The sequence below is a fragment of the Panthera tigris genome, chromosome A2 (genome assembly GCF_018350195.1).
Source record: "Panthera tigris isolate Pti1 chromosome A2, P.tigris_Pti1_mat1.1, whole genome shotgun sequence".
Lineage (NCBI taxonomy): Eukaryota > Metazoa > Chordata > Mammalia > Carnivora > Felidae > Panthera > Panthera tigris.
In genome coordinates, this window is record NC_056661.1 from 14,187,543 (window position 1) to 14,201,018 (window position 13,476).

General features: G+C 53.9%; 1 protein-coding gene across 7 annotated transcripts in view; it reads right to left on the reverse strand.

The window, feature by feature from the left end:
• Positions 1-4,387: 4,387 nt before the first annotated feature.
• SUGP2 (SURP and G-patch domain containing 2) overlaps positions 4,388-13,476 on the reverse strand; it is a 32,493-nt gene continuing 23,404 nt past the window's right edge. For 6 of the 7 annotated variants that reach the window (XM_042978670.1, XM_042978665.1, XM_042978669.1 and 3 more), the window contains exons 7-11: positions 12,774-13,303; positions 10,850-10,911; positions 7,989-8,125; positions 7,170-7,290; positions 4,388-4,663 (exon numbers count right to left, since the gene is read on the reverse strand). In XM_042978670.1, the coding sequence (XP_042834604.1) occupies positions 7,170-7,290; positions 7,989-8,125; positions 10,850-10,911; positions 12,774-13,303 (850 nt within the window). In that variant the 3' untranslated portion in view covers positions 4,388-4,663. The other variant, XM_042978664.1, reaches the window with a different exon arrangement.

Here is a 13,476-nt window from a genome sequence, read left to right on the forward strand (position 1 = left end):
ACGCGTATCTCTGTGTATGTGCGTGCATGCGTGCATATGTTTGTGGCTGCGCATGTGAGCACACGTGTGTGTGTATGGGGAGCTTCAAAACCAGATTAGATCAGGTGGAAATCCTGGCATTGAGTGTGGGTCTGGAGTCAGATCGTCCGGGGCCTCAGTTTCTCCACTGAGAAATGGACCAGCTTCTGCTGGATGTGAGAATTAGAGTCCAGGGGGGCCAGTAACTATCAGAAGATTGGTCACAGTAAACAGTCTGTGCTATGGGCTCTGAAGTTGACGCTTGTGATCTCCGTTGATTCTCAAAACAAATCCAAGGCTGAGTTTATCATCCACATTTTCATCGACACTTAATTTTTTGTCTTTCAAAAACCATAACAAGCAAAGACTTCAAGCCACACAGAAATGTATGCGGTAAATAGTGCAGATTTCATCCACGACCCAGCCCGCTTTGCAAAGGAAGTTCTGTTAATAGGTGGGTGCGGGTTTTTTCAGAATTAGTGACCTTGCATTTATATATTTGAGTTTGGGGGTGTTTGAGTGGCTCAGTCGGTTAAGTGTTTGACACTTGATTTCAGCTCAGGTCATGATCGCACCCCTCCTGAGTTTGAGCCCCGCGGCGGGCTCTGTGCTGACAGTGTAGAGCCTGCTTGGGATTCTCTCTCCCTCCCTCCCTCTCTGCCCCTCCCCTGCTCACACACTCTCTCAAGAATAAACGAACATTAAAAAATTAGAGAAAGAGTTTGTATTTATATTTCTAAGTAGTCCAATATAATATATTAATACAGTGATGTAAATACCATAGAAAAGTGGCTTTTCAATCAATAGGGCATTCTTGACTCTCCTAGCTCATGCTTCATTATCCAGTGTTATGGATGAAGGAAATGGGGGCCCCAGAGTGCATAGAGCTTGCTCAAGGTCACCTGTTGTTACACACCCCAAGCTGAGACTCGACTAGAGTCCACCCGTCCATCCCAAGGCGGGTCCCATCTGTAGGAGGGAACTTTAGACAAAGTTCCCTTGCTCATTGTCCTTTCATTAAACATTCACTTAATGCTGAGGGTTTATTATTTAAAAAAAAATTTTTTTTAATGTTTATTTATTTTTGAGACACAGAGAGAGACAGCATGAGTGGGGGAGGGACAGAGAGAGAGGGAGACACAGAACATGAAGCAGGCTTCAGGCTCTGAGCGCTCAGCACAGAGCCCGACACGGAGCTCGAACCCATGAGCCGTGAGATCACGACCTGAGCCGAAGTCGGACGCTCAACCGACTGAGCCACCCAGGTGCCCCTAATGCTGAGGGTTTAAAGATGAGATGCAGTCCCCTGTGCAGGAGGCCCCAGCCTGGGTGACACAGAGCCGGGCAACCTCAGCTCAGGGCGGTCAGGGACAGGCCTGCGGAAGCCAGAGGGGCAGCCAGGTCTTGGTCTGGAGAGAGCAGGGTGGGCTGCCTGGAGGGGACGTGGGAGGCGGGCCCTGGAGGTTGAATGGAGGTCCCACAGACGTAGCGGGGTCTGGGGGCATGGTGAAGAGTCACCTACCTCCACTGATGGCCAGCTGGGTGTCTTAGGAGCCTCCTCAATACTTGACATTTATGAGTAGGAACAGATACCTGACCCTGGGGCTAAATTCTAAGTCCCCACCACTGGCTGGAAAGGCTGCTGCCTGTTGCAACACAGGGCTGCTCCCCACCGCCCCCCCCCCCCCGGACGGGGAAACAGGGCGCAAAGGCTTTAAAGGAACCAGTGCAGCCTGGGGTCAGGCTCTTCCTCTTTCTGGACCGCAGTTCCCCCGTGTGTACAATGCGGGGACGGTGGGCAGAGTAGTAGCGGGGCGAGAATTTGACTCCAGCTGCGGCACTGTCACCCTCCCTCCTCCGGGCAACCGACACACCCGATCCCCCAAACACATGGGAGTTCCGCAGTTTACCCCTCTCTGGCTGACCCTGGGCCTCGACCCCGCCTCTGCCAAAGGTGGTTAGTTTGGAGGTGTGACCTTGAGCCCTCCGGCCGGCAGGGGGGCAGGGGCTGGGTGCACCATGACTAGGCTTGGGGATCCTCACGCGTAAGGTCTGCCTCACAGGGGAAACAAGCTCAGAAACGAGACCAGCCCCTCTAAACACTCTCTCGATGAGCGTTCCTAGATTACTGCTTTTAACTCTGCGAGCCCAGGGCCCCATCTCACTGGAAAGAAACCAAGGCTCGAAAAGTCCCGCCGCTCACCGCCCGTGGGGAGGGTTGGCTGTGGCCTCCTCCCTGCTGGTGCATCTGCGGCCTTCAAGATCCCCCTCGCCGTGGGTGGGCATCAGGCCTCTGCCCAGGCCAGACAAGGTCACCGGCAGCTAGGTGGGCACCGGCTCTGGGAAGGTTGAAGTTGGGGGGGGCGGCGGTTGTGGCGGGAGTGATGGGCTCAGAGTAGGGGAACCTGGACGAAGCAGAGAGGGGTGCAGAGCTGGGTCCCCAAAGGGAGCAGGGCAATGGGGACAGGGTCTGGAGGCGTCAGGGCCCGTGCTTTATGGTTCAGTCCACCTGGAGGGCAGAGCCCGCCTCTTGCGGGGACCACAGCCCCCCGTATCTTGGAGAGGCAGGCACAGCTGGGGAAAACCAAAGTGCCGACAGGGTCACCTCAAAAACCACATGGCATGGGAATGCTGTGGAGGCAGTGAGGTGGGGAGATGCCGGGGAGCACCCCCTTGGTCCCAGAAATGCGATTTCTAGGGCTTTAGCCACAAAGAGAATGTTCTGGGATACGGGAGCCAAGGCTTGGGAACGATTCAAATGCCTCCGGGTGGGGCACTTAAATAAATGGCAGTCCCTTTGAGAAAGGTTCTACCTAAAATATGCCTGTGTACACAGTCGTCTACATGTAAGGGACCCGAGACCTGGGTGCTGGGGGGTCGGGGAGACATTTTTCCATAGAACACACTTCTGTACCTTGTGATTTTGGCCAGGTGTTACTTATTCACAAACAGTACTAGAAGTTTCTACTCCCGTGAGAAGACTGGAGACCTCCGGTCGCATGAGGACACGTGTCTCCAGGCAGCAAGTATGCTGTCTTATTTTTTAATTTTTTTCTAATGTTTATTTATTTTTGAGAGAGAGAGAGAGAGAGAGAGACAGACAGAGAGAGACAGAGACAGAGCATGAGCGGGGGAGCGGCAGAGAGAGAGGGAGACACAGAATCCGAAGCAGGTTCCAGGCTCCGAGCTGTCAGCACAGAGCCTGACATGGGGCTCGAACTCACAGATTGCAAGATCATGACCTGAGCCGAAGTCGGACGCTCAACCGACTGAGCCACCCAGGTGCCCCTGTGTCCAGCAGCACCTTCTGCTTTTGTCGGGGCCCTAGGGCATCCAGAAGGCTTCCAGGAGGGGACGCTGGAGAGAATGAGCGAGGTGGGGCCCTAGAGGCCGAGAATGACATATTAAAGGTCCCATTTAGCTCTAAATTAACAAGAGAGCAGAGGAAATTTCACCTTCCAAACTGGAAGAAATCCTTCCCAGATCGCAGAGGCGAAACAAGCCTGAGGTCAAAGCCTAGACGGGTGTCCCAGGCTGGAGACCCGCACTCCAGGTGTCCTCATCTAAGGAATCTTCAGTAGCCCCGGAGGTGAGAAGAGGAGCTGTCGGCCAGTTAGGGGCATCTGCTGGAGAGTTCTGCTCACCCCCTACCTCCAGTCTCCCGAGAGGGGGTGGGAGATGAGGTGGGGTGGCTGTGGGGTTCTGGGGGGCTTTCTCAGGGAGGCCGCTAAAGCCCACAGTCAGACACTGCCCTCGTGGGTGGGCTCTTGTGAAGATGAACGGAGGGACATTCTTGACTGGCAACAGCTCCCATCACGGTCAAATGGACCCCTGCCACTCCCGTGTGTCCTCCAGGACACCGCAAGGAGAAGGGAGGCTTAGGTCCCCACACCAGCTCCTAGGGGGCCGGTTTCACCTGCCCCTAAGCGGCCGACAGACACCCCAAACCCTTCCTGGGCAACCCCCTGCGCTGGGCACAGCAGCAGCCTGGCTCCTCCCCATTACTCTGCTGTCACGTGGAAGCCCCTGCGGGTCTGGTACGTGCCTGCCGTAGCCTTTGCCTTCACCCCTTCCCCCAAGGGCCAGGCGCTGTCGGTGGAGGAATCGGACGCAGGCTGGGCAGCACACGGGAATAGCAGGGAGCTTTGCAGACAGCACACAGGCCGTCCTCAGTCAGGGAAAGCCTGGGTGGGCCCTGGTCTGACAGCTGGAACCCCGACCGTGGGAGCGGGTAAAGGCTGAGGGGACAGGAGAGTCATCGGCAGCAGGGCACGTATCTCCGACACTCTGTCCAGTGTAGGTGTTACAACATCTCTCATGTGTTCCCCGCCCAGCCAAGTTTTAAAAACACAACAGAGACCATGGAAAATTGGGTTTCCTCTACATTTATTGCAACTGCTAAATGATTAACAACATTCACAACTTCTTAGATTTAAAAAAAGGAAAGAAAAAAGAAAAAAAAGAAAAAACCCAAAACTTCCATTTTGTAACATCACAAATGTCTTCTAGGTTTTACCAAGGACCAAAACGCTAAAATTCTCTATATGATTTCCAGTGATGGAAACAAGCCAGAGACAGTAAGCACCCAAAGTGGTGAGTTAGTACTTTCCGGATGCCTGTCGTCCTCACGGAAGAGACCCTGGAACTAGAATGACAGAAAAGACACTGTGACTTTGACAAGGCTATGCAACCACACACCACACTCGCACGCACGCTCCCCGTGAGCAGACTTCGCCAGAGGGAGCAAGGGCGAGCTCGGAGGGCCAGTGCCGGTCCCTGGGCTGGTCCCTGGCCGACAGCTGGCACAAGGACTCGCCACCAGGCTCCGCCCCGGCTCCTATGATATCACACCCACAGGAAAAGCATCGCCTGAGTGCTCAGAGGACTTTCCAGGATCAAGAAGGAGGTGTTCTCTTTGACGTGTGCTAAAGGCTCACGGGGTCAGCTCGAAGCGGGATATCCCCAGGAGAAAGGGTGGCAGGAGGCTGCGGGGACAGAGCTTACACCCTGGTAATTCCTAAAGCATTTTACTCACAAACAAAAGCGGAGAAATCCAAGAACGAATATACCGGCACAAAGTGAATATGACGGTCAGAGCTATCTACGCTGGAGAGAAAGAGCTAGAACCTATTTGGGGAGTACATGCCTCGCTCAGGGCCGATGGGCACTCTGTGAAAGGCCAGAGGACAGAGGCCCTGTTCTCAGAGTTCCATCCATGTGCCCAACCCACAGCCAACAAGGAAGGCTCCTGGAAGGATTAGGAAAGAAAAGAGATGAACCCCTACGGCTGCGGTTCCCCCAAACCACACCACCTGTGCAGGCTGCTTCAACTCTGCGGAGGCATTTCCAGCATCTCCCTGGCCATAAAGATCTGCCTGTTGCCCATGCAACAGAAGCAACCAGAAGCAAGCAGAGCCTGGAAGAGATACGGCACAGGCCTGTGGCGGTGGGTGTGGGCCCGACAAGACAGAGCTGGAGCAAGCCGGGACCACAGCTGGGGCCTGTGGCTTTAAAAAAGTGAAGACTGGCCAACACGGTAACTCGCTGCCGTGTCCCCCAAGCTTGTCGTGTCAGCAGGATCCCAAGTTTCCCAGGTTTTAGCACGTATTTAAAACTTCAACACTGCGGCTTTATGAGGAAGGGCTGAGATTCCCACAGCCTGAGAACTTCGCACGTAGCTGCGAGGAGCGGAGCGCCGGGACAAGATGGAAGGGAGGCAATCACGCGCCCGGAAACAGCAAACAGCTGCGGAGCCCGCCCCAAGAGGATGCTTTCTGTTCCGTACAAAGGCTCCGAGAAAACAATTCTTTACCCTACTGCACATGCCAAAAATGAAGCGTCTTGAAGAGTTTACACTCCCAGCCCCTTGGAGGAGAGACTCCATATGTGGTTTTAAAACGAAGCACACTGTAGTTGGTGGATTCTAAGGAGCCAGGTGAATTTGGGGGAAGTTTCACCAATGTAATGATTACTCCCCACTGAATACGGCTCTATTATACGGTTGCTAAACTTCCATTAAGTCTCTTGGGATGCACTTAAGAGCTGAGACTCCATAAATAACACGTTCATCGAATCAAGTATCTCCACTTGTTCAAAGAGCTCCGATGCTCCGACCGGCAGGCCGCACTACCAGCATGGACTTGGCTAACACTGAATTCTGTCCCCCATCTACAGTCTGCAAGCCACACAAAGACACAATCTGTCATCAGTTTGGCATCAGGTTTGCTAACAGAGCACTTCTAGAGAGAGTTCCCTGGGACGGGAAACCCGACAGGAGCTGGCTCTTGAGCACTATCCAAGGGCAGTACCCCTTCTGAGGGGGGACCAGGAAAGACCTGCAGGGGACTGGCTGCCACAAGCATTTAGAAGAAGAGGGGAAAGCAAAAGCAGATGGCGAATGATGCACTCTTTTATCCTTTAAGAAGAAGAAGAAGAAAAGCCAGCGGAACCTCCGTACAGGACCTGCAGAGACGTTCTGTTTCTCGTGGACACACCAAACCTACTTGGGCACTGGCTCCAGGGCAGATCCAGGGCAGAGGTGGCGCTCTAAGAGTAAGTGCTCCTTCAAGCCTGATCTTTCTCACCAATGGTTTCATCTATTCAGGGAGAGAACGATTTTGTTCAAAACTGAGTTGGAAATTACGGGTGGGGAAGGCAGCTAAAAAGAGAGCAGAAAGAACGGGGTATTTATATGGGCCCAAGGCCCTTGAGAACGAAAGGATTTGAAGATGCTCAGAAAGGGATGTGGCAAAGCCACTGCCCTCTGCAGTGACGGCTTCCAGATCGCCCTTACACGTGCAGGACGCAAGGCCATTTCCGCGGTGGCCTATTTCCCCGGGGTGGCCGCGTGCAGTTGAGCCTGGGAGCCCTGCACCAAGGCCCGCTGTTGAGCTGCACATCGCTGTGCGGCCATGCTTGGTGAGCGTGGGGCTCGCTCCTTCAACCAAACCTGGAAGGTGAGAGGCGGGACACATCCATGTCTAAACGCTCCTGGTTACCCTCATAGAACTTTTTGATTTTTTTTTGTGTATGTGTGTGGTTTGACGTTTGGTTTTGGGAACGGGGATCTCTGACTTTTCTGGAGAAATCGTCTCTACGTACCAGAATGTCAACTTAGGCAGAAAGCCCCACGCACTAGCTCACACACATACCTATTTGTTGGCCCGTTTGTGTCTGTACATCTGCATCATCCTCTGACGGAACACGTCAAATGTGTCTTCCTTGCGCTCCTGCCCGTCGGCACCTAACCCCTCCCCTTCCGAGGCAGTTCCCCTAGGAGCAAAACGGAGAGTTAGCCACACCTGAGCACAAAGCCTGGCCACCAGGAAACTGGAAACGGCACGAGCGGTCAGAGCGGGATGGAAGCATGTGGGACACACAACAGTGACAGCAAAGGAAAGGGAAAGCGAAGACACGATTCACAGCGCGGAACAAGGGGTACTCACCTGGGCAGGTGTGTGGACCTTCTGAGGAACGAGCTCAGAAGCCCCCGATTATAGCAGAAAGCCTCCCCCCGCAGGTGACAAGCTCAGTTTTAAATGAAATGCCTGCTGGATGTTAATGGGGCCTAACAAACTCTGGGCCACGTTTTCCCTGGCTAGCCTGCTTAAGGGTTCCAGGCAAAGGGAAAGTGGTTTTTATTGTTACTGCCTAGAATTACCACTCAGCTTTTATGACAATAATGAATGTGGCTGAAATGCCAGGGGCCAAGGAGTCATTTAAATAGTCTGTGCAAGTGCAGCAAGGGGCCTGTAGGAACACCTGCAAATGTAAACGGTCTGCTTCTCGTCTCATCTGAAGACTCGCTTTGTTAGGAAAACAAACCTGCCAGCTTTAAGCCATGTTTAACATGAGGGGAGACAAGAAATCAGGCTGCAGGTCAAAGGACTTAGGACCAGAATCCCAAAGAAAGCTTCTTATCCCAAGCACACTGCCCATTCCCACCCCGGGCCCCAGCGCCTGCTGCGTACACGCTGACGGGTTCCCTGATGCCCTTCCCACAGGAGCCTAGGCCATGGCCCTCCTTCCAGCCCATCTTCTGCAGCATCTGGAACCCCAGGTTCTTGTCGGTTAACTTCTGCTGGGCAAAGTCAAAGTCCTTGGGTTTCTGAGGAAAGAGAAGAATATGGCAAGTGGGCTGCAGCAAGCACGTGGAGTGAGAGTCTGCCTGTGCTGCTCCTGACACGGTCCAGTACTGCCCCCCACCCCCCATCCTGGATTCCACAGACACTTGGGATCAAGCCACAGGCCCCGCCCCAGTTCCCAGCAACATTCTCTGAGGTGCGAAGACCGTGAGGAAAACCCCACAAGAGGCAGGGGTGGGGGGTGGCCCTGAGGCCAAGGGGTCAGTAGAAAGAATCCTAAGTGGTGATAACTTGCAACGACCAGAGGGCACACCCCAGGCTGGGGGTAACCAGGACAGGGCATAGGCTTGAGGCAGGAAGGCCCCGGGAGTGCAGAAGTCAGAGGGGAGACGGGGCTGAGGCAGGAGGGGGCCAAACAGGCCATGAATCTGCTGTAGAGACAGACTGTGTGGAAAACTGGCTTGCAAGGTCCTTTCTACTCCATCTTGAACACTCTTGTGGGCTTCCAGAACTCTGAGCAGTGATTCCATCCCAGAAACCTCTCTGGCCGCCCTCAGACATTGCTCAGCAAACCCAAATGACCTGTCTATTTGTCCAGCCGGCCCTTCCCAGATCTGGGAGCTCCCCAAGGGCAGAGACTAGGTTTTACTGGCACCCTGGGATTCGTGGTCTAGCACAAAGCAGACCTCACTGAGAACTGGTACAGCTGGGAAGAAGGATAGGGCTTGAAAAGAATCTGCAGGTAAAGCCCCAGACAAGGTCTGGGCCCCAGAGCTGGCTGTGGGAAGATAGGTTAAAAGGCCTGGGGGTGGGGGGGACCTCTGGAGGAGGGGCCTGCCTGGTGTGAGCAGAAAATATTTCCATTTACTCATGAATATTCATGAGCACCCACTGTCCCTACCACCTGAGCCTGTTTTTTAAAAACATTTACTAAATAAACACAGGACAGCCTGGGGAGGCTGAGAGGGCCACATGTGCTTCTGGGGAATGGACTCATCCATCCTGATCCAGGCAGCTGGTGCAGGGAGGGTAATGGTGAGGTTCTGAGGATCTGAGCAGGGAACAAGTATGGGAAGGAAAAGGGTGGGGAAGGCAAGGGAAAGGCTGGCCACAGGTCCCCAAAAGGCTAGCCTGCATCCCTTTGGGAAAGCTGCTCGGCTAGAGAAAAGCTGTGTGCGAAGGCCAGGCTGAGGTGTGCACAGAGAGCTGCAGGGGAAGCTTCCTCTGGGCCTGCCATCACCCCAAGGAGAGATGTTGTTTGCAGGGCACTGCTGCACGCCAGGTTAACGTGCATTTACTTTCACTCTCGCGGTATCTCCGAGCCAAAGGTAGGTGCGACTGCCCCACTTTACAGATGCACAAACGGAGACTCAGGAGTTAGATGCCAAGACTAAGTGGCCAGGTTGAGCCTGAACCTGGCTGCTGCCTCACCAGGTTGTGCCCTCACCCGGGGCCACCTGATGCGCAGCCGGGTGCCAGCACAAATTCAAACTGAACACGACGATTAGGACCATGAGCTTTGGGCTCAGAAAAGTCCCTCCTCCCTGCTGTAACCGGGGTCACGCCGACGCCTCACCTGGCCACTGAGACTGACCGTCCATTTGCAACCGGTGTCCACCACACAGGCTTTCTTTTCCTCACCACTCGACACCAGTAGAGACCTCACCGGGTGGCCGGCTCACCTCCCTGACCTCTGAGAACCTGGGATATCCCCACATATGTCCCAGGTGACCTCACCCAGCCTTACCTGCCCCCACACATATCCGCCTAGCTGTCTGGAGTGCAGCGCATCTCCTTCAAATGACCTGCGCCCACAGGGGCTCTCCATCTCACTCAGCGGCAGCTCCATCCTCCTAAGTGCCTGTAGACAACCGTGCAGGTGCCCAGAGCTCTGGGCTTTGGCTCTTCCACACGCAACCCATCAGCAACTCTCACTGACTGTGTCTTCACCTTCCCAGCCCTTGGCTTCTACCAGCCCCCCAACCACAGGCTGCTCTCAGCACAGCAGCCACCGTGGCCCTGTCTTCCACCCAACTGCCACCACAGGTCCCCAGGGCCTCCCCCAGAGAAGGAGCCATGCTGCTAACTTCCGTCTACAGCCCCTATGTGACCTGGGGACTCACTGCCTCTACTTCCTCATCTCCCCACCCCCATCTGGGTGCCACAAAGGGCTGCTTGTTGACACAAGACCAACCTGGGGCCTCTTCCAGGCCTCCTTGAATAAATGGCATCCCCAACCCTACATTACTCCCCATCTCCCTTTGACCTGCTTCTCCGTACCCATAGCACACAGGCCACAAGACTCACACACATTCCTGTCACTGTTGGCCCTGCTTGCTGCGACCTCTCGTTGGGCAGATGGGGCCTGGCACACAGGAGGTGTCCATCAGTTAATACACAAGCACACACATATTCCCTTGGCTTACTAGCAAATTAGCATGCTCTTGAACCACAATTATAGTCCATTAAATCTGAACTTAAGGGCCGGGACATTACTTTGTTCATCTGTCCAACACTTTGCACATATCAGATCTCACCTATTTGTTAAATAACTAATTACTACCCTCCTGTGCTTTGGGCAAAGCAAAACAGTTCCAAGAAATCCCTGAGAAAAAAGGCTGTTTGTTGTGCTTTGTACATTATGCCAGTCTGAAGCATGAGTGTACCTTAGTGACAAGTCACAGTGTCCTTTGAATCACTGACAAATTCTAACTAACTATGTCATACATGGGAACTGTCATGCTCACCTTCTTTTTGGACACGGGACGACCCCGAGGTCTGTCATAGGCGATGCGAACTGGCTCATGAACTGGAAGACATAAGAAACATGTATATACGTGCGCGCGCGCACACACACACACGTACTTTTTCCAAATTACTCAGAAAGTGAGGGCGCTGCAGTTTAGGCTAACAACCCCTCTGCTGACAGAAGGTAGCTACAACCCAGACCCCAAAGCCAGCTGTGCCCCTTGCCAGGGTCCTCTCAGGAATCATGTGATCCAAGACCAGAGAGCAGAATACGGCCCAACTGGGGGCTGCCTCCATGTGGAAGAGTCTACTTAACACAGGACTCCCCGTGTTTACGACAAAGGGCTCAATGCACGATCGTTTTCGTGACTGCAGAAATACACTTTGTTTCAACAAGTAAACTATTTGCAACCTCGTGCCCTCCTAGTGTCTCTGCAACTGTTCCGCTGATAAAGAGTTAAAGTCCACATAGAATTTCCAGTAAAAAACAACCAACCATGCTTCTCACACAGAGCACCGAATCACATCATATCATTATTTTTGATGAAGGAGAATCAGCAGGTCTGGTTTTTTTCTCATCAACCACCCAAGGAAATGAGAGCTTCCAAAATAGAAAGAGCTCCCTCCACTTCTCTCCCACGAAGGACGTATGAGGCATTCAGATAGGCTGCTGCCATCAGCAGTAAGCTCTGAAGGACGTTAAGAGTAGAGCAGAACAGCTGGCAATCCGTGGTAACGCCAAGGTTTCCAAACACAAACCACAGAACTGTTCTGTTAGCAGGAGAAGCTGAACTGATGCTCCTGGGGGTGAGTGTGACCATCTCAACAACGTAGAGCACACTGGTGACACAAGACGGGGCACCGTTCACTACAACCACCTCACGCGAAGGGACTGTGGCGTCAACCCCATGTGCAAAGAACAGCCCAGGCCTGGTTGTATGGAGACACCTGGTGGGGCGGGAGGCACAAGGAATAACCTGGGCCATGGCCAGGCCATCAAAAGGCTGCATATGATGCCGTTCTGCCTACTGACAGTCTAGAAAAGGCAGAACCACGAGGCCAGAAAATGGGGAGGAGACCACAGGGAAACACAGAGACACTTCTGGAGAAAGGCTCCAGCTCCACTGCACTGGAGAAGTTCATGCCTATACACATTTGCCAAAACTCATCAAACTGTCCCCTTAAAAAGGATGCATTTTATTGCTATTAAATAGAATCTCATGAACTTTGACCTTCCCCATGGGAAAGGAGATGACCTGCCACGGCCAAGGCAGCAGACCACACGGCTCCCACCAACCACTGCCTGAGACCAGCCCCACCTGTGTCCTCCTTCCTCATCGTTACTAAGCAGGCATCACTGACCCGGGCCTTCCAGGGGCTCAGAAGGCTGGGCACTCCCCAAGGTCAAGGGCAGGAAAGAGCTGAGATGACCCAGGCCCTTGCCCTCCACAGCCAGGGCCCCCTCACTGGACTGTGAGCAATATGGGAGCACCCAGCAGCACCCACCACAAACGCACCGCTGCTGCACTAACACAGCAGCGTGTCCTCGGAGTGCTGACCTTACACCAGCTGGCAACGTGAGCCTCACAGGAACATTTTGGGGTGGTGTGCAAACCCGCTAGAATTATTCTAGGTTAAAAACACAAGACCAAACAACCCCATGTTCTGTTGGCCCTGGGGGAAGCTGGGGAGGGAACATCCAGGTCAGCAAGTGTAATCAGAGGCAGGAAGGGTGACAGGGACCAGTTTGGTCATCTTGCGGCTGAGTGTGGGCTGAGGGCAAGTAAATTCTTCCAAACAATCGGGCGACATCGCCTGATCTCCGCAACTTTTCATGGTCCACAACTGAGCACCACGGTCCCTCTTCAGGTGCTAAATGGAAGCTCCATGCGAGGGGGGCCGTGGTGACGGCCAGGTACTCACCTTTGGGCTCCTGGATGAGACACAGCCTCTTGGGAGCTGGAATCATGCCAACCTTCAACGACTTGCTGCTGACCCTCTTTCGGGGGAAGCAGGCGCCCGAGGAGGCCTGTGACAGGGCAGGCGCACCAGCTGGGCCATCTTCGGCCGCCTCGCTCGGGAGGCCATCTGTGGGGGGGCTGCCCTCAGAGCACTCAGACTTGGCAGCCGCTCCTGCTGGCCTGGAGGTCCCTCTAGGAGCGGAGGCCTCTTCGCCCCCCTCCTCCTCCTCCTCCTCGTCTTCCTCCTCCTCGTCTTCCTCCTCCTCCTCCTCAGGCATCACCTCCGGGCTCTCCAGCTCAGCCTCGTGCTGAGGGGGATCATCTTCAAACTCTCCTTCCCCTTCCATGGGGTCATGGGGGCTCTCCTGAGAATCAGCACTCTCACCGGCGTGGAGGTTCAGTGGAGATGACGTAAAACAAATCGATGGGCATAGTTCAAATACTTTCTTTCGATAGAATTTGAAGGCTGAACTATTTTGGTCATGGAGAAACCTGGGATAAGGATGAAATACACTGGTTAACCAGAGGGTCCTCTGAACGTTCATATTTGCTGACATTGTCCAGAATAGATCCGACAAAGCTGGGAGTGGGACCAAAGAGCAAATAACCTGACCTCTTTCTACCAGCTACAGTTGATGGTGCAGCTTCACAATGAGAGAAGTCTG